The sequence below is a fragment of the Chelonia mydas genome, chromosome 18 (genome assembly GCF_015237465.2).
Source record: "Chelonia mydas isolate rCheMyd1 chromosome 18, rCheMyd1.pri.v2, whole genome shotgun sequence".
Taxonomy (NCBI): Eukaryota; Metazoa; Chordata; order Testudines; family Cheloniidae; genus Chelonia; species Chelonia mydas.
In genome coordinates this window covers 19,942,713-19,964,233 of record NC_051258.2, presented here as the reverse complement: position 1 = coordinate 19,964,233, position 21,521 = coordinate 19,942,713, and the positions used below count along the sequence as shown (strand labels likewise).

The window sequence follows — 21,521 nt, the reverse complement described above, 5'->3', positions numbered from 1 at the left end:
TCATGGCTGTACGTTTTGACGCTAAATGTTAATTACCCTTTTTGGTTTGAATGTGGTATTTCTGGTAAATACTTCATTACAGATTCCGCTATCATATTTTCATGCGGATTGTTCAGAGCCACCAAGGACTTCCAGACTCCTCGGCTGGCTGCCTCCTGAGCTGCTGAGCTCCCAAGCAGGCAGCCATGGAAGCCAGCTTGCCCTCGGGTCTGGAAGCCCTCCATCCCAAGCCCCAAGAAGGTCCACCCCAAAAGTTGCAAAACTTGGAAGCTCCAGCAACTGCTGACTGAAATTGACATTCTTGTCCATTTCACCGCTGTAGCAGTGGCTAAACTGCCAAGAAAGTCAATTTTAGTCAACAGCTGCCCTCTGGAAAGCCAGTTTCTTTTTTGGAAATGTAATGTGTTGGTGTATGAGAAGCAAAATATTTTTCAGGATTTCCAGTTCATAAGAAATTTCAAAATATTGTGCTGAATTGGAATTAAACCATATTTCAAAGTGTTGAAATATCTCGTAAACTGGAACTCCTGAGATTCATCTTGTACTGCTTGTGAATGCAGGAGACAGAACTCTCACAGGATTTGGACCTAAACTGTGAACTTCACTCACAGAAGAGATAATGATCATGAACCTCACAGTAGTTGGAACTAACTCCATTTGTTTGACTTAGCTTCCTCACAATTACTTTTTCAGCAGCTTGCTCAAATCTACTGGTTGTGAAGTAATCTGCTAGCTTTCAGTCTACTCCTGCAAGAGCAGAATGGACACAAAGTTTAGTTTGCCATTTTTTTTTTATTATTATTAATTTGAGGGGTACTGCAGTGATAAGAGCTATGAAAGTACCTAGATAGTCCTTGTCTCCTATTTGTAATATGGTATAATTTTTGATTAAAAGAAAATATATTTACACTTAAACTAATTGTAAAATTATAAATAAACTTACCTGTTCTGTGACTGAATTTTAGATCATTTTATAGAGTTATTTTAACCTAATTGCAATAAAAATTAAGGGAAATTTTCAATTAGAAGTAAACAAATGATGTAAATATCAGATTTAGCAAAAGAAAAAAAGGATGCCAATTTAAAAATTGACAATCCATTCCTTGTGTGGTGGCAGTGAGCATTTGTGAACAGCTGTTGAAGAAGTACAGACTCTGTTTTCCAGTAAAACTTCAAAGCAGCAACAGTAATTCTCTGTGTGTGTATATGTGTTAATATAATCCCAGGAGGATACTAGGTGAGTCACTGGCTCTGGATTATTTTATCATTGCATTCATCGAGATTGGGAGAAAAGGTTTTTCTTTCACTGCAGACGTGACTCAGATTTTAACAGGGATAGTGTGAGAACTGCTCTGGTTTGTCACTCTAAAGCCAAAGGTGGCTTTTTTTTTTTTTTTTTGAATACCTCTTGGCTCGTGTACACTAGATTTGTAATTGTATACTTGAAAGGAAATGAGGAAGCCATTACTGTTGTAGTTTTGTAGCCAGGACGTAGAGTACTTGGCTTGGAAAAGGAGGAAGATATACTTAGTATATTATTGCTAGCAGAAAATAAAGCTTAATAGAACTAAACAGTAAAACTTAAGAAATATTTAGAGTGATAGTGTAATATTCCTGTAGGATTTTTGTATGACATTTCCAAACAGGAGGTATAAAAGATGGTCAAGCAGCCCTTTTCCTATATACACTCAGTACCTTTTCCAGTAGGTTTGCCTCTTACTTGAAAAGTGAATGCAGATCATTCATGTGTCCTTTAAGAAATGTGAACTAAGTTTAAATGGAACATTGCTCCATAATCACTTAAAATCAAACCAATTTATGAAAGAAGCTGTTTCTCTAATGCCACTGCTACCACCACTTACTCCTTTGGCACAGGGCTCCCACACAGACCATGCAAATGAAAGGTTCATAAATTATCCTGTGCAATGCAGATCAGTGTTGTTCCTCCATGTGCATCCACTACATATTCTTTTGATCCTGGTGCAAGCTGCTTCACATGTCTCACTTTTCTCCTGTAAGCTGTTACTCTCTCTTTCCTAGCCACTGGCAACCAATATTCAGTCAGTTGTGATGGCAAGACCAATAGTGACTTATGGTCTGAGCTATGTTGCAGTAAACCTGTTACAACAGACTCTTCTTTCTGTACAACCTACCTGAACTAATGTCTGTCTCCTTCTCAGTTTTTCCCCTTTTTGTCAGGTTTGCTTACAAGAGGACGGAGTGCAGTGATTTCAAAGGAATACTACCAGGCTTCATAGCCTCATGATCTGGTGCCTGTTACTTCCATACTTCTATTGTCACAACTGACTTGGGTGTTTCTTTTAATCTCCTTGTTGTTGGTAGCTCCTTAGACAAGTCAGGAAACCTTAGCTTAAATATACTTTTCTCCTTTTTCATGTGACCTTATCAAATTTAAAGCACAACTATTAAACTAAATGTTATGACTTTTTTTGATGTTGAAGACAATAATGATGCTTGGCACCACACTGAAAGTAAAAATAAACCAGTGAACCAAATTACAAACATTACTTGAAATGTTAAAAAATTCAAACCAAAATCTTATCTTTGCGCTGTGGCATTGAAGAAATGAAATGGGCACAAAAGTTAGTGTAATTTGAACACAAGTGAGACTCCAACTGCATTGACCATGTTTTAGGATTTAGAACTTATGTAGGAATGGAGAACTGTCCTAGAAATGTGCATTTCTTTACCCTTCATAAAAGCACAGAAGATGTGCAAATGCTAGTCTTCACTGTTCATTAGTGGAAGGAACAATAATTGATTCATGCATATTAATATTTATTCACAGGGAAAAATAACTGGATTTATTTGTTAAATGTACTCAGTGTGTCAGATTCTGATCTGTTATGCTACATACTAGATCAGGAGCTGGTGGATTTAATCCAGGTTTCTTATTGAAAACAGAATCTAGCCTAATAAAACTAAAATGTTAAGTGAAAGTTAACTGTATTTTTTTCTACGAACATGTTAAAATTATCAGTTTTGCACACACAGCTAGAATAGGTACTGTCTAGCATTGAAAGGACCAAACAGCAAGCATCTTATGACAACAGAATTCAGCTGTGAGGCTGTTTCCTTAGTAGATCAATAAAATGTGAGGTGGTAGATTTCCTCTGCTAAAGCACTTTCCTGAGATCAGTCTTGAGGCATTATCATCAGACTTCCTCTAGGAAATTTTCTTTCTCCTTCAGTTATCTAAAAACAAAAAAAAAACTTGGTGTCCAATTCTGCAGATCTTGTTCAGATGAGAGATCCCAGTGAAAACGTATTTCCCAGCAGATGCAATGTGTGCATGTTCTCGGTCAATAAAGCTGTTGCCAATAGCAAGACTGACACTTTTTTCTTTTCTTTATGCTGTGTACAGCCGACTGTGTTGAAATAGTGAATGACCATCTTCCTCTCCTGAAAGGCTTATCTCATTGTAACTAACACAGGACATTCTTGGTCATGAGGTCCTGAATAACATTGGTTTTGCAAACCATTTCATCCTGTGTTTCAGCATTTTCCTGTGCGGGTTAACTCTGTATTTCCCTATAGGAAATGGCACTATGTAATGAAGTTAAACCTCTTCAAATCATTCCGGTTCATCTGGTCCAGCCATTGAAACCGAATTCCCCTACTCATCTGGCAATGAGTCAGGTGGACTTGGTGGAACGCCTGTTGAAAGACCTGGGAACAGAAAACTCTGGGTTTACCATTGACAACGTCATGAGGGTAAACATCTGAAACTACAGTATTTTAAGTCTCTTTTTCTTGAATGAATGTTAGTTTATTTGTGTTAGAGTGCCTGGCGCATACACCAGTCAATGAGGCCCAGTGAGCTTCTCTAGGTGGCATTAGTCAACCTTGTGAAGATCCATAATGCAAAAGAAAAGCTATAAAGGATATGTGGTTGGAGAAACATGTCTGTCTGTCTAACTAGGCAATATCAATGCTCCCACTGCAGTGGGCAGTCGCTCCTGATTAAGGGACACATCCTTTGGTCTGACTGAGGTATGCTCAGCACACAGTGGAAATCGGGGCTGGTGAAGGTGGTTTAAAGCTATCTTTGTTTTTCCCCTAAATGTGGTGAGAATAGTCCGGCCCAGTTTAACTCCAGAAGAAAGTAAGAATAACCTTTTTCACCAATATTTTCAGTTTGCGACAGGGGCGTTGGAGCACAGAGTATATGAGGTACGCGATACAGCATTACGGATTATCTTCGACATGTACAGGCAGCACCAGGCCATTATACTGGATTATCTTCCTCCAGATGATGCCAACACACGCAAGAATGTTCTCTATAAAACACTCTTTGATGGATTTACTAAAATAGATGGTAGACTTACTGAGGCTGAGCTTAGGGTAAGTACTAAGACTGTGGAAAGTGTGCAGCTATGTTAAGATATTGTATTTTCAGCAGTGTCTTGGTGGAACCATGTATTGAATTTGTAGCTGCACTGATCGTAAAAAAAATGGTTATAACACGGCAGAATTTCATAATTGTAAATATCACGGTGGTATAGTAAAAAAACAGACTTGCACTCACTTTACTATATAAACCCATTTATAATCACTGTTATGATAGGGATCAAACATAGAAAAAAGCACAGGTTATATTTCTGAAACAGTAACAATATTTTCACATCAGTAAGGTAAAAATCTAGGGTCAGTGGCAGTATGGTCATTCTTTGACTGTGGGACGAATGGAAGATGTGTTAATTTATTCATTATCTGTCAGTGGGGTATTTACATGATAAACATGTCTAAATCATAATGCATTTATTTAAAATTAGCATAGAAGATCCTTTTTTGTTTATATTGTAATGGACCAGTTGTTAGTTTTGCACACAGTAAGAAAACAACATTATGTTCTAGATTAAATGGTGTTTTTGCATCCTTCCCTGAGTGAAAGAGTATTACAAAACCACTGTAACTGAAAGAGTATTTCTTAACAGGCACAGAAAAAAGCAGCCACAGAAGAAGCAGAAAAACAGAAGAAAGAGGAGATTAAGGTCCTGCAAGGGCAGCTAGCAGCACTGAAGGAGATCCAGGCAGAAGTTCAGGCTGGAAAGGTCAATATCATTTTTGATCAGATGTCCTGGGTTGAAATTATCTTGTAATGGTGGTATAATTACAGGTACTGGTCCTATTATTTTTCCCTGATGGATGCTGGAAACAGATTAAGCTGCTGTGTTCTGTGAGATGAAGGCTGCTTTGAGATAACTCTGGTACTATATTAAACCACAAGAAGTTTAACTGAAATACATGAAGGGACTAGTCTTTACTCATGGCAGAAAGAGAAGTCAAAATTAAAATTCTGTGCTTTGTTTTTGGTACAGTGGTACAAAAATTGCATCCATGTAGAATTGTTTAATCCATTGTGTGGTGTTTGGAGGCTGCTTCTACAATCTTTAAAATGTCCAAGTACTTGTTAGAGCAGTGCAAGGGTACTATACATAATAACTCATGTAGGTCACTTTAGAACGATGCTATACTATATAATTGTCATCAATTGGATTTGAACATACGTGACTTTAAAAGGTTAGTAACTGCACACTGACATGGTAGAGGGGCTGTTGCCCACCCTGCTGCAATATATGTGCCTGTACCAAGGCAGGGAAAGGGATATATCTACTGGAGGAACACTGTTGTGTCCCAGCACTCAGGAGACATCCTCTTTGGGAAGGCTGTCTGTCTGCACCACAACCTGTGTTGCCTTGACCGTGCTTCTCGTTTGTTCACTGACTGGACTTTCTCTGGATTTATCAGTTCTTCTTTCTTGAAATACCAAGAAATTGTTCTTTCCTGGGTGGTGCCTTAGTCACCAAGGGAATTACTGACATTTGTTTCTTTGTTTGGCAGGAGAAAGAAAATGATTATCAAAAGCTAAAGACTCAAGGTAAAGCTTAAAACTATTCAACGAAACACAAAAACCAAATTAGCCTTGAAATGTTTTGGATGGGGAAGTAGTTAGGATACATAACCAATAGGTGACTGACTATGATATGATGCACGCTGACTCATCTGAGTTCAGAAACACACAGATCCTAGAGCTTTGGATTGGCTGACTCGATCTGACAGAGAGAATCATTCAGTCTTCAGGGGATAACTGACCATTTAGTGTGCCAGCATTGGTTGCCATCAGCTAGGTGGGTGGTTTCTTACACCAGCTCAGATTGGCTTGGATTGAAGCCAGTTTGCATTTCTCCTCACATTGAGGTGAAATCATCTGCTGCTTTATTTTCAAAATGTTCACCAACATTTTAAGTGATGACTGTGTGTGCGAACAATCCATTGCTGTTGTTTTGTATATGGCAGTGCACTCAAAAGGCAAGCAATTGTCCTGCTGTATCCAGGAAGCATTTCCTCCTGTGCTTTTTGACGTTTAGGAATGTACTATTCCAAATAGTCAGTTGCCATTAAGACCTTGGGAAACAATATTTATCCAAAAAGAACTAAGAACCATCTATTGAGTTTTTAATAGATTCCTTGTTACAGATGAGCAGGGAAAGAAAGTCACCCTACCTGCGGCAACAGAGATTCCAGATGATCATTCCTCGGTTGCAAATTATTTAGATAAGTAAGTAAAATCAGCAGCGTCTAATCACTTTAAAAGAGTAATTGCTAAAGAGCAGTTAGTGATCATCCAAATGCAAATATCTATACTGACATTTGTGGACAGTTCATTAAATAAGATTTAAATTGTTAAGTGTTAATAGGTGGCATTTTGAATATTTTAATTTCTTCCTTCTTATTCTTTATCTTCCAAAATAAATATACTTAATATTGGACAAATCAGGATTACATATCCTTCACCACTTGTACAGTGTGAGGTTTGTACATGTGTTTGAGAAGTTGTGTCCATGGATTAGAAAACTGTCACAATATAACAGCATATCACTGCTACAGAAACAGAGGCAAAACTAAGACTAAGATTGTCACACTGAAGAGCTTGATGAAGATCTAGAATGCTTTCTGAGATGAGGTAAACTGTCTAAGTGAGCCCTCCCCAGTATGTGTTTGTAATAATGTCTCTCTCTTTGAGTGAACGTTTTTAGTTATAGCTACACTACAACTTTACAGAAGTCTCTGCCTGAGCCCAATCAGAGGCAGGTATTATGTAGGGAAGATGTTTTATACAAAAAAAAACTGTCTATGTCACAGAATGATTTTATACTGGAAGGAGGTTCCCTTCCCTTGTTTCTTTCAGTAATCTATAGTATTTGTTATTCTTCCTCTGTCTTCTCCAGCCTATGCATTTTTTGTGGTGAAAGGGATGAATCCTTCACAGAGGAAGGTTTGGATCTCCATTACTGGAAACATTGCCCTATGTTGACAAGATGTGAGCACTGCAAACAGGTCAGGCATTGGACTCAAAAGCCTGTATCAATATTCAACCTAACTTACACGTTCCAGAACTAACACAAGTAGCGAATTATTCTGTTGTCAATTGATAAGCTGCAAAAGGTGAAAATCGCTGTTTAACAAAAAGTTCAGTTTGTAGCAGAATCGTTGTCATGGAAAATAACACGAGGAAAAGAGCAGTATAAGGAACCAAATTAACAACCAAAGTAAATCTGCTCAACATACTTGTCCATTTAAAATGTCACAGCACCATTAGAATGAGGAAACGGGAAAGGAAGGGGATCTCTCTTCTGGGTTAGGACAAATACCTTTTAAATAGTGTTGTTCGGAAGGAAAGGCTGTGTCACATCTATAGGGGAATCACTGCTATGCAGTATAAGCTGCGGATGCATGTGTGAAAATCAGAGCTCTTGCTGTGTGTGAAATTCTAAATAATTTCAGACCAGATGTCATATTGGGGGAGGAGAAGTTAGTGATACTCTTCCAGACTCCACCCACAAAATCAGCTCTGCCCACAGGAGACATGTAATCATAGTTGATTGCGCAGATGTTCAAATATGATCACACATGCTCTTTGGGTTCGGCTTTTCCACCACTTGGGTCCTAATACACTGCTGACTCTGCTGGGCTCCTTGAGCTTGGCTTCTCCTTAATGGGATTCTGCTGGGCTCAACTCTTTCTTGATTGAGGGAGGAATGTAGCAGTGTCTCCCAAACCCATTTGCTGCAGTTGCCAAAGGGAGCTGTCATTCACAGTAGGTGGTGCATGTGCAGATTTTCATAATGTAACCCTCCCTCTCCTTTTTTACACAGTCTGACAATCAGTTGTATTGTTAACATTTTAGGCATCTCAGTAAGCTCCCATTGAGATGAATCGGGCAGCTAATAACACTCAGTGCCGTTGGTTCAGGTTCTGCAAATGTGGGCAGGCATCACTTTATCAGTTACACTCAATACATGTTTTTGAGCTGTGTTGATAATTATCAAATCTAGAGACTAGATTTTATCTTTTAAAAAGTGCTGAGATTCTGGAGAACAAGGCAGCATGCCATATGACTACTAACCAGCTCAGTGTGGGCCCTGTTTCAGATATGTATTTATTTGTGGGGACACTTTAACATTCCAGTGTTACCTGTCGAGTAGCTTGCTCCAATTTGTCATAAGCTGAAAGTGCAAAACAAATGTAACTTACACCTCAGGTGGGCAGAAGAGGGATGTAGCCAGAGAAGCAATTAAAACAAGGACTAAAAAGCGAGAGGCCTGGGACAGCTTATTTCAATTCCTTTTCCTGTTCCTCCTCCCATCTCTACCTTTCTGTTCTTTAGTGTGTAAGCACCATTATTTTGTACACCCACTGACTTTTAGATTAGTCCAAATGTACTTCAATATTTACATCTGCTTTGTGATCAACTTCTACCTGAAGTTCAGCTTACAACACCACTTGTGGGCCCCAAGACTTCCATGGGAGTTGCATCCATTTATTTCACGATGAACTTGGCCTAGGAGCCCTTACTGAGGTGTTTAATGTGAATCTTTCATTGATTTACTCAACCACTGGCAGTCAAGGTGGCTTTGAAGCATCTATCTAGATGCTGCTCGATATGTTGTACAAAGATTATCCCTGGAAGAAGCATGTGTTCCTGTTTTGTCCCATGCCTGCCTGTACATACATGCAGTGTTAGCAACTTCTGTGTTCATACACAGTACAATACATGGAATCATTTCTAACTGTATTTCAAGGTAAGAATAGAGTTAAACACAGGAACAAGTTTTAAGTTACCTTGTTTTATTTTTAAGCCTATAACGATACATTTTTGCTTTAAATTTGCAGGTTACAGGTGTATGAAACACAAGCAGAATGTTATCAGATTTAGGCATTTTGAAATTTTACCCTGAGCCCCATTTTCAAAGGTGAATTAGGAGCCCAAGTCTCATTAATTTTCAATGACATTTAAGCTTGTAGGTGCCTAAGTCACTTTTAAAAATGAGACTTGAGCTCTAAAGTCACTTAAGATCTTTTGAAAATATTATTCTTAATTTCATAGCCCAATACAAGTCTATTCCTGTATTTCTTGTATTCTCAGCCACCTGTCTGTGTTCCTTTTGCAGGTGGTGGAGATAGCAAGCCTGACAGAGCACTTGCTGACTGAGTGTGATAAAAAAGATGGCTTTGGGAAATGTCAGCGCTGTAGTGAGGCCATTCCAAAAGAGGAACTGCCCAGACATGTGAAGGGCAAGACTTGCAATCGTGAGTAGTTTCAAATGGAATAAGTGAAGCCAGGGGGAGCTGTTCAATACCTCAAAAGCTCAATACCTTTGGAAAATCAAGCCTCTTCAATTTAGGTGCTGGTGTTGGAATCCTAACTTGAGGCTAAGGATTGAATATTTTGGCCTAAATGTTTTTGCCTTTCAGTGCTCCCTGCACTTACCTCCAATTAATGCATGTGCGAGTGTCTTGTGAGCAAGAACAGAAAACCCCTGAAGATTGCTCCAGAGTTTAGAGCACCCTCATTACTGTAGAACAAGCTGAAGGCACTTCTGTGTTTGCTTTTCTCCCTTTCCTTTTCATTTTTTCTCTTGATCATCGGTTTCTTGACGAGGCAGGGGAAGGTAGAATAGTAGCCAGTTCCATCCCGTGCTCACAGAAACTGGCGGAGATCAAGCTGCTCCTCTTGCATTTGGCAAAACATGTGGCAGTAGCATAACTTTTTTCCCTCTTTCTAATCATTTCAGCTGCAAAACCAGAAAAGGTGGCAAACCGCTGTCCATTGTGCCACGAAAACTTCGCCCCAGGAGAGGAGGTAAGAGAAAATGAGTGTAATGTCAAATTGGTCTTGGTAGTCTTGTCACTAAGACTTCAATAGTTTGTTCTTTAACATGGAAATTACCTACGCTGCCTGAACATAACCATATCAAAAAGTGCCGGGATTCTCTGCCTGTGGCTTCAGAACAAGGTTAATAAATGCAAACTGGTAGCAAACTATTTTCAAAGGCTGTGCAAAACAGGAATTTAATGGCCACCTTACTACTTCTGAGATCAGCCTTGAAGCAGGAAATGGTGCCTCCCCGCCTTAATTTGCTTTGCTAAGTGATTTGATGGAGTTACATTTAGGCTTGTTCAGGTTACAGCAGGAATTGATTATCTATGTTTGGCTTTCATTCAGAGGTCTCTTCTCAATCTGATCAAGACCGTAGTTAATAGGCAAAAGAATGAGACAATGTGTCATCTTAAACCCAAGGTGACTGTGAGATGTTCCAGATTTTGTCCTCAATGCGGGCCAAAACTATTGAAATCTGCTTGCTTTTCTCAGTAAAATGACACCTAGCATTTTATTTTTCCTTTGATGCTGTAAAAAGTGTGTGCGCATTCGCATGGCTGTGCACATGTGTAGATACAGAAATAGCGTTCGTATGAAAGACCTGCTATTTCTCTGCTTTTGTAACACCACTTGTTTCTTAATTGATCATAGGCCTGGAAATCTCACCTAATGGGCAAAGATGGCTGTAAAATGAATCTGCGGACGGTGCCTACGCTAAATAAAACTCTGCTGATGCAGCCTGGTATGGATTTCCTTGTGATTACTATGCTTTTCATTTGGTTTACTTATTTAAGCAGAAGGCTCTATTCTAGAAAGCAAGTTGATCCTTAGTCAAGAACAGTTCAATGCATTATTCAAGTATTTGAATATGCTGACTCTGTATTTCTAAATATGTTGGTGTAGAATAGCACACACAGAGGGCAAATTACCCTCTGATACTCCAGTCAATCTCAATGACTTCATCACAGATGCGCTGTTGTAATAGTGGAGTGGAGAAGTTGTCTCATTTTTAATTTTGTCTTATTGTTTGCTCATTTTATGGAGCAGCATACCACAAAGACTCTTCTTGCTGTAGTTGCCCTCTTATATCACACGGTATGCTATAAACCAAACAGATACAGTAGTGCACAGGCAGCTGCTTAAATGCTATATTGTCAATATGCCTCAGGCCTGAGAGGGGCCAATTAGAGATGCTAATCTAATCCTAACTATGGGATGGAGTGAAGTGAATAGGTAGTCTTTATCTGTCCTGTAGAGAACTAGAAATTAGGACACTGGGTTGATAAGCATCAGACAAATGCCTGTGGCAGGTAGGTAGCTGGGAACTGAACTCTGACCATGAACTCATGTCACATATGGTGGGTCTCTGAACAAACTGATGGTATGTTGATGTCAGATGTTAATGTTTACTCCCTGGCCTGGATTCAAATGTATGATCCATCTCCTGTTACCACTCCTGTGAGTAATCCTGTCACTTCAAAGTCAATCTTATTATTTCTGTCAATGTTGTAGCTAAGGCATGTACTTGAAATGCAAGAGAGATGCAGTATTTGTTTGTGATTGATAATCTTTGTTCTTTTCCCAGGAAAAGCAGCAGGATTAACCATAACCAAATCAGGTCCTACAGCACCAAAGTTTCGATCCCCCTCTGTAGGAAGCAAGATCCCTGCCCCAAAAGGGGGCCTGAATAAAAGCACTGGCAGAACATATGCAAAGCGATGACATGAGAAGTACTTGTTTCCTTTGTCTCCATAACTGAGCAAGTTTTATGTAATGCACAACACTTCCAAGATTTGTTTGCAAGTGATAGGAGCCCCACGTCATCTATTTCACCTGAACTACACGCTGCTGTTTATCAACCACAAATAGTGTTTGACTGCTTCATTTACCCAATAGTTAAAGCTTATGTATTGGTTCTCTCTGTGTAGTGTTGTGTATAATTATCCCAAGAATCTGCATCTCACTGTTAGTGATCTGCAGTCTTTTAGGGACAAAGCCTCTGGCCTGCTGCACTCCTTTTGCACTTCCCCAGTAGCACGGAGGGAGCAGAAAGCAGCTGAACCTTCCCTGGTGAGGATTCTCTCAACATGGGGGAGTATAGATCCAGCATAGCCAGATCCTGAGCTACCCACTGCAGCAGCAACCAATGTAGAGATCCTGGCCAAAATATAGCATGCTTCAGCTGTCCCTGGTCAGTGTATGATCCCATGGGACGAGGGTGGTAGCCAGTGTAAACAAGAGCATCCTTGATGCTAGGACAAGTAAGGAACTGGCCCCAGGGTCAGGAAGCCACAACTCTCTCTCTTTTGGCCCTTCCTCGGGGCATAGCTGAGACTCTGAGTCCAACTAAATCAGGTTTTCAGAACAAAGCTTTGAGGTATCTGTTCCTTTGAACCAAAGCTAATGTTCACTGACAAATATTCCCAAAATGTTTAGAGAATGCAATCATTGTATGATGTGACTTTATCACTTTAATGAAGTCACTATAAAATTTGTTGGTAATTGTTCTCTGTCAAAACTTGCTTGGGTGTGTGACACAGTAAAATGAATAGTGTCACTACATACCTGATTGAGGGGGGGAAGTGCTAGTTGTACAGAAATAGAACTACAATAAGACTATAGTATCATTTACCTACAGTATGGGTCGACTAGGTGTATTTCTGCACCAGTCCAGCAAATCAAAACCAATCTACAGAGAAATTATCATATTTAGGCTTTGAAACACATCACTGAATATTAGAAACACAATAGCTGTATTGCGATCACAGTAGCTTTGCTGTCATTAAGTTTGTGTCATAGGAGTCCCACAACCCAACTGTTCTAACATACAGCTAACAAAAATTAAAGTAGAAAGTAAGTCTTGAGCAGCTAAAAATATTCCTTTATGAGACACTTTGAAATTCTCTAGCTGGCCAATGTTCCGTAGTCACAGAATGATGTGGGTAAACAGTATGCTCTTTCTAGAAAAACTTTAACTGTTCTTACATTCCTTTGGGTTGGCTGTCTTACCTCCAGATCCAAGTTTGATATGATCAGTATAATGAATATTTCAGGTAGCAGCTTGTATATTATAACTATGTATACTTAGAAAAATATGCCTGTCTATACAGAGTACCTGTTAGACATTTATAGCAAGGGCTTAAGCATAAATTATTCTGTCAGTTAAAGTCACATTTAAAAAAGCAGATTGTACTTCCAAAACAATTATTTCATAAATATGATTAGATGGACTCTTGTGAACAGATACACACCTGGAGCAGTGAACTTGTGAAATATCAGTTTCCCTAAAATAAAACTCTACCAGAGCTGTTTAATTCAGAAATAACATTGGAGAGTCACCAGCGCAGGCCAGGAACATATTTTGAATCCTGCAAGACCCAACCTGTAGTTTCTCTCTACCCATAAGGTGCCCAGTTTATAAGCAGGACAAGAAACTGAAAAGTTTTTGTCAACTGCCTTGTTCTCTATTATCCACCCTAACATCTTGTAAAGCAAAATATCATCCCATTCTCTGGAGACTGTAATTCTCCATTATGCCACATACTAACATGATTTGATAGTAATTCAGCAACAACCCTTGACTGTGGGTACCATCTATATGTCTACAGCAATCCCATCTGTTCAGGGGTTTCTAATCATTCTGGGAGGCAGGTTGTTGGCTGAGGGGAAAATTTTTGTTTTAGCAAAAGTGGATGAAATAATTTTGGTCATTTAACTTACAGAACTGTAAAAAGCTAGTCATTTCTTCTGTACGCTTAAGCTCAAAACTGCCATGTTTCTAAACTGAGATTGTATATAGTATTTTTCTATAACAATGATTTATTCTTCATTTAGGACCAAATTCAACTCCCAGTGAAGTTTAGTGGAAAGATTCTGATTGACTTCAGTGAGTTTTGGATCAGCCCTTATAACAATACATGTCTGTGAGTAAAAGCTACCAGGAAGTGTAGCTTTGAAAAATGGTTTCTCTCGAAGGAGAGAAGTTACTGTTCAAAGGCTTTTACTACACTTTTCAGTGGGTTTTACGACATGCATTTGCTGTGCACAGTTAGTGCAGTACATATTCCAAAATGTGTTTCTCCAATAGACAATAAAAGTTCCCAATAAATTTTAATTTTTTTTTTACAGTCACCAAAGTGCTAGAAAAGTTGCTGTTTAAATGGCCTCTTTGACAACCACATAGTCTCCATCGATGATTTCCCCACCCTATTTGCTCAGACACCGTAATGCTTTCTGAACTGCAAACAAGAGACTAGCCTATTCATCAAAATGCATGGTGAAATCCTGGCCCTGTTGAATTCGATAGAAGTCTTGCTATTGACTTCAGTGGGGCTGGAATTTCACCTGCAGTCTAACTTACTCTACAGCTATGTGTTTGTGAGCAGCTGTTTGAAGTGTTACCCCAGTCTATCTATTATTTAACTTTTTAATATAACATGCTGCACTTCTACATCACTTTCCACCCCCAGAGCTGAATAAGATTGTTGCTCCATTGCCTAGTAGTCTGTGGGGATGGCAAAAGTTTCCTTTAGATAGAATTGTTTGATTTCATAAGAGTGGGCTAATAGAAACCTGCTACCAATAAAGGCTATAGAGTGGGAGGGGGAAATGTCTGTTGCAGGAGAAAATACTTCTTGATTAGAAGGGAACAGTTTGCATAACCACAGGAATTTGCAGCTCATTAAATTGTTAATAACAACACTAGTGTAAATGCATAGTAAAATGTTTAACTGTATGCCCTCCCTTATGTGTGTGGACAAGCACCTTCCTTAGGTGTTAGCAGGAGCACTGACCGTATGAGAAGGAAAATGTGGTATACCTCGTAGGTTCTGTCTCTCTCTCTAGGAAATTTGTGATCATAATTTGCCACCCGTGTAGCTCCACTGCTGGGAGCAATAGGGGAGGGGTATAGTCTTGATTTCCCCTCTGCAGCTCAGCCCCCCAAAATGATCCTTGGAGACGCGAACAAAAGCCATGTATGCTGAGAGGAAAGACCCGGTACCTTTAGTGAAATTTGGCCTTCCCTTCTGTTTAATCATAAGTCTAGACTTTTCAAGGAGGAGTGCTGCCCAAATCCTAGTTAATGCCAAGACTCAGCTCCAAATAGAATCCCAGAGGTTGGTTGAATATTGCCTTAAAAATGGGGAAGGGTTTTAGGAACTGTAATTACTAAAAAGTAAAAATCCATTTTAAAAAAAATATATTTTAAAGCTTTAGCTCTAGTGACCTTCTCCCCTGGCTATTTTCAGTGCCCTAATTTCATAGTAACAGTTTCTCTCATTAGCTTTTTAGTAAAATAAACATTCATAAATCGACATTCCACTGTGCAGTTTTGCTTTAAACAGAACACTGAGTTCTGAGGTGTAGTGTGTTAAAATTCATGTACACCCTGGAACAGCACTTAAAACATCTTTTATTCATTGTAAATTTCAGGATATTTCCTTCCAAGATAAAATTAATTGTTCTGCACCACTGTCCACAGCAGGATCCAGAAATATGGGATTATAGTAATCTGAAAGCAATATTTTTTCTTTTGCCACATTGATACGAATTTGCTGTATTTATTGTATTTTGTATATACTATATTTGTAGTGTACAGTTTTTAATAGAGCTTGTTTGTGTGCTCCGTACATGTCTATGAATTTTATAAGCACATTGCAGCACTTGCATTTGAAATGCTGTTGTATGTAACCTTTAAACACTCCTTCACATATTTGTTAGAAATTAAACGGTCTCTCCATTTTAGAACCTGATCCTGGAGTCCATTATGCAGGCAAAAGTCCTGTTGACTTTGCTCAGAGTTTAGCCTGTGTAGTGACTGCAGGATCAACTGATAAGATCCCAGAGTACAGCTTACCTTTGAATGGTCCAAACCTGTAATCTTTTATACCTGGAATTCAATGGACCTACTCCTGTCTGGAAAGGTTCTCATGCGTGTAAATGTTTGCTGGATTGGGCCCTCCTGGGGTGCACTGCATTGGTAAATGTGACCCTTCTCAGAGTGTGGTGTCTTATGAATCAGGTGATTAACAGTTAAAACAAAGGCATTTAGTTAAATCCTTCACATAACTGAAGCAGCAAATATGCTCGCTGTCTCTTAATTTGAGTAGGGGGCCGCCCAGAAAACAGGGCCGGGGGTAGACTTTTATAACTACGTCGTCTATAGGTTAAGCCCCAGGAATTGGAATAAAGGCCATATTCTATTCATATTCTACTGTTACTCACCATTTTGAATAGCTGATAAATTTGGGGCTGAACCTGGCATTGTTTTCAGGAATTCAGTATTGCTTCTTTCTGACATCTCCAATCCTTTCCTTGGCTCGGACTCGCTCATCTCAAAGGTGTTTGAAAGTTGTGATGCTTAGGTCACTTGTCTAAAATGTGCATCTTCCCATTTCATGTGTCAGCACCTCACAGCAGGTGTATGAACTGCTTTCCTACTATCTTAAGCTACTTTCTAATGTTTAACTAGGCTCCTCGTCTGTGCAATAACTGCACAGGTTCCTTAAGTTCTACTAGTCAGTGCAAAATGCTTTTGGATTTATACTTGCTAATACAAAGACCCAAGGCAAACTTCAGCACTTTTGAACATTATTGGGACTGGGGACATTGCTTACTGGATTTGAATTCCATAAATAAAATACAGAAAGGTTCAGAGAGACGCAACAAATATGATCCAGGGTATGGAACGGCTTCCCTACACAGAGGGACATAAGTGCTGCTCAGCTTAGAAAAGAGGTCACTAAGGGAGGCGGGATAGAATAGAGGTCTACAAAATCATGAGTGGTGTGGAAAAAGTGAATAGAGAAGTGTTATTTACTCTTTCACACAATACAAAAATCAGGGGTCACCTGATGAAATTAACAGGCAGCAGATTTAATACAAATAAGAGGAAGTACTTCTTCACGCAAAGCACAACTAGCCTGTGAAACTGATTGCCATGGAATGTTGTGATGGCCAAAAATAAACTCCGTTAAAAAAAGAACTAGGTAAGTTCATGGAGAATAGATGGACCAATGGCTATTAGCCAAGATAGTCAGGAATGCAACCACATGGTTGGGCAACTCTAAATCTCTGACTGCCAGAAGCCAGGAGGGGAAGACCAGTGGATCGCTCCCCCTGAAGCTCCGGTACCGGCCACTGTCAAAGACAGGATACTGGGCTAGATGGACCATTGGTCTGACCTAGTAACGCCATTCTTACATTATTTTGATAGCTTTTTTTTAGTGTTGCACATGTGTTTCATGTTATGTAAAGGAGAATGGTACTCATTTTTCTGCAGGCTAGCACCATGAAATTCTAAAATGCAAGCAGCTCCTCTCTCCATGAATAAACTCAGGATTACATATTGTAAATAACGTTATTTCTTTTCTAACATTCCAGGCTTCTGGGATGAGCAGAATGGATCCATATTTCTGTTGGCTGCATATGCCCTAGTAAACATCATAGCTGTAACTCACTCCTGGTGCTGCACTAATTCTGTTCTGTGCAGGTCTATGCACCTCAGGGCTTAAAGCACGGGCAGGTTATCACTGTTCCATTCGTACCATTGCTAGCACTAGAGGAGCCGCACCTTGCTGATGTCCTTCAGCTTTTGAGCAAAGTTAGATGAGACAGTAGCAAAAATAGCTGAGCCCTACACTACAGCTTCAACATCTGCTGCCTTCCAGCAGTTCCACCGCTGTTGAGTTATGGCTACATAGTTTGCTAGTGTCGATCATACCCAAAGGGATGTTGTGTTAACACTTTTTAAAGCTTTTAAATGTTTTTGTGTATTTGTGTGTTTTTTAATTTTCCGTGGAAACTTTGTTTATATGTAAACTTTCCCCTTCAGGGTTGTGATCCAAACACAACTTTGTGAACGTGACAAGGCAGGCCAGTTCTGTTTTCATTGTCTCCAGTGACTGATGTGCAAAAAGTAAACACAGCATAAATGGTGAAAAATAAATGCAGGTTTAAAATTCTGTTTGTCGTAGTAAATATAGTAGGGTAATACCTAAGGTTTTAGTAACATAGGAACAAACTTTTTCTGATCTTTTTTCCACATTGTCTCAACTATTTTACAAAACCGTACTATGGATTGGAAAGCGTGTATTCACAGGAGGAAATGAGGATGCAGCCTGTTGTCACGCAGCATTTAAAATAACAATAAAAATATGTACCCCATGGCAACTCCTGCAAAGTCATCTTTTAAGTCCTTCATTCCTTCCATTAAGTCCAGGGTAGTTTAAGGGATTTTGGTTGGTTGGTTTGGTTTTTTGGCAACATCTTTTAGGAAGTGAACACTTTAATAAGGAATTTAGAGTATGTAATAGTCTATATATATCTGAGCATGTACTGTGGAATCAAAATTGCAATCCCAAAATAGAGGTTTAATCCTATTAAAAGATCTAGAATTAGAAACACAATTTAGAGGTGGATAAGTGGAAATTTTCAGAGACCTTGGAACACCTTTATTAATAAACACAGTAATACTATTTATAGATATATTTTTAAATGATGATTTAACTGGGCTGCTTTCTTTTTAATAAACAGTCTGTTGTCCATCCTTTGTTAAAATAAACCCCTGAGTGAAAAACACAATGAGACACATTCCCATGCTATGAAAGAAGAAACATAGGTGTTTCTAGTGGCTTTTGTGGTTCTGGAGTAAAATATTCTGGAGCTAAAACTATTTTGCAAGGTCACATCTTGCAGGATAAAGGAATTCCCTCCCCTCCAAACACATCATGTGTACTCTTAGCTCAGCAATGGTGCAGCATCACTTCTAAAGAGAGAACAGACTTTGGCTCCTATTCTGTGGCTTTTCCATTTTAATGTACTGGGCTCTGTGAGTATCTGCCGATTTTTTCATCTGTCTAAATCGCAGAGACTATTCAAGCGCAGAGAGCATTCACTCTCTCCGGGAGAGTCTCCTAGGCCTCTGCTTGGAATTCCACTACAACAAATTATTTGATTGTTCAGTCCTTAGCAGTTGTGATGCTTTTCCTTGATTGATAAGCTATCTGTGGAGAGCAGGCCTGATCCTAGAGGTCTTCAGTCATCATGTGTAATGGGCGAACACCAAGATGAAATATATAAATTAAATTTTATTGCTATATTCTAATAAAATTCCATCTATTTTAGCAAGTACTGATGGTGTCTCTGCTTTTGACAAACATGCTCTGTCCTGTGTGTGCTATTCTCTGGCACACATGCTGAGCTCACTAACCTGCCAGTGGTTTGATTTCTGATTTATTCAGTTCCCACACGAAACCTTTGCAGGTGAAGTTAAAGCTGCAGGCACAGCTCACTGGTATGACTGAACCTCACCTTTCAGGAACATTAATTAAAAGGGAACTCAGGAAATGCGGATTTTTTAGCTGCTCTTCTCACACAAGGCACCCAAATCCCTGATTTTCCCCCCTGAAAATATGCCCTGAGAAAACATGGAACAAGCAGTTAGAGGTTAATCACCACTTGTAAACCTGAATAAAAAGGTGTAATGTACTCTCCAAGGGGAGACCCAGGCTTTATCTTGCATCATAGTAAACTTATTCTCTGTTGGTTGTTTCTCCTACTATGACACACACATATTCTTTGCCTTCCTGCCTCAGGGTATACCGATGTCCATGTAACTTGCATGATCTCTGAATTTGTCCTTGTATCTTGTCACCAGGTTTAAAAAAAAAAACTAGTTAATTGACGACTCAACAAGTCTCATTTATTCATAAAAACAAGCCTCTTTCCGCACCTAGTTTAAAGCTGACCACTTGTCTGAGGCAAGTGTGCACTGTGGTTTGAGTTCACAAATTTGCCAGCTAGCCTTGGGTTTTGTTTTCAGTTCTTTGGGAAAGCTGCAGCAGCAGAATAAATGTAGAAGTGACCAGGAAATGTAAATCTGGGGAGGCAATGCCCAGTCACACTGCAAAGCAAAGGATTTCACACAGTGCAGAGCCGCTCATCGCAAGGCCCCAGAGCATTAATGCTACCGGGCCATTCCAGCCAGAGCTTTTCAAGTGAAATGAACTGTCGTAGCACAGCTGATTCTCTTGTCATGCACAAGCTCCCACATCCTTAGTAAGGCCTCTGGGGTCATCTTGTGCACCAAGAGCAAGCCCTTGCAGAAGCAAGAGTCCCTGTTCATAACACTGCTCCTGCGCCTGACAGTCCCAAAAGTCCTGAAGCCGGGGTGGGCCTTGGGCATATGCCCAGGAACATGTCAGTGGGGAAGAGCTGGATTGTCTCAGAGGCCAAGAACAATCTTCTGGCCAAGGCAGAGGCTATGAGGAAGCCTCCCCCACTGGCATGCAGGGAGTAGAGCTTGTCATAGAGCCCTTTGGGGATGTAGTACTTGCTGTGCCTGTTCCGCGTGGGGAAGGCCCCACTGATGATGTCCGCGACAAAGGGCCAGGGCAGGTTGGGGTCTCCGCGCCAGGAGTCCAGGAAATCCAGCACATTACCCGTGTGCACGAAGACATCGCTGTCTTGGAAGATGAATTCGACCTGTGGTCAGTGCGGGTGGAACCAGTGCAGGAAGTTGACCTCCTAAAGGGTTCCCACAAGGAAGAGGGTCCGGACCCGGCCACCCCTGGCCACCTCCAGCTCGTGGCCCTGCACGGCCACCTGCCACTCCAAGTGCTCCAGCCCTGACTTGACGGCAAAGAGCAGGGCAGTGCGGTCGCCCTGGCACTTCTCGGGTGGCTGAGCCACAGCAGGAAGTAACGGCAATGGCGGTGCATTAGCAAGGGGTGGAATCACCTATCCACCTGCCCAAGCCAGCTCAGGGCACCCGGCACCACGCAGTTTAGCATCCTGCCCCTTGGGGAAGGGTGCAGCGGCTCCCAAGAGGAGCCCAGGCTCAGGATACTATGGGCCAGCTGGAGCCAGCCCCAGGGGGCCCAGTGCCCCCTGGATCCTGGCTCTAGTTGCCGCAGCTGGTGCAGGTTGAGCAGCATGGCAGGAGACGCTCATGCCAGTCCTTAGCACCATGTGCAGCCAGCAGCTGCCCTCCATGCTGGGCAGCGGACCCCTGCCAGCAGTTAGGCATCCGTGCGCCCCGCCTGGGACCCTGCACTCGACACCTGCCAGGAACACCGTCAGCAGGTCTGGCTCCAGCTTACCACTTCTCTAGCCTGGAGCTAGCCCACCCCAGGAGATGGAGAGATGTGCAGAGTGCTTCTGGTGTCCTGGCCTTGGGCGAACTGCAGGGCCACTCCCCAGGCCACCACCTGAGGCCAAAACTGCTTGGCTTGATGCCTGAGCCGCAGATATCTGCATGGCCCTGCAGGGAGCTCCAAGCCTGGGACCCTCTGTGTGGAGAGTATTAATATTCCTCGCTATAACACCCCTTTAT

At 40.6% G+C, this 21,521-nt stretch overlaps 1 protein-coding gene across 9 annotated transcripts in view; it reads left to right on the top strand.

The window, feature by feature from the left end:
• Positions 1–18,358, top strand: part of CEP104 (centrosomal protein 104) — a 42,079-nt gene extending 23,721 nt beyond the window's left edge. For 5 of the 9 annotated variants that reach the window (XM_037881223.2, XM_043531556.1, XM_043531554.1 and 2 more), the window contains exons 13-22: positions 3,559–3,735; positions 4,159–4,365; positions 4,959–5,075; positions 5,866–5,902; positions 6,502–6,583; positions 7,254–7,362; positions 9,477–9,615; positions 10,101–10,168; positions 10,838–10,928; positions 11,772–18,358. In XM_037881223.2, coding sequence (XP_037737151.1) covers positions 3,559–3,735; positions 4,159–4,365; positions 4,959–5,075; positions 5,866–5,902; positions 6,502–6,583; positions 7,254–7,362; positions 9,477–9,615; positions 10,101–10,168; positions 10,838–10,928; positions 11,772–11,908 — 1,164 coding nt within the window. In that variant the 3' untranslated portion in view covers positions 11,909–18,358. Of the gene's footprint in view, positions 1–3,558; positions 3,736–4,158; positions 4,366–4,958; positions 5,076–5,865; positions 5,903–6,501; positions 6,584–7,061; positions 7,113–7,253; positions 7,363–9,476; positions 9,616–10,100; positions 10,169–10,837; positions 10,929–11,771 lie in introns of all 9 variants that reach the window. The other 4 variants (XM_037881221.2, XM_037881224.2, XM_037881222.2 and 1 more) reach the window with 1 other exon arrangement.
• Positions 18,359–21,521: the final 3,163 nt, after the last annotated feature.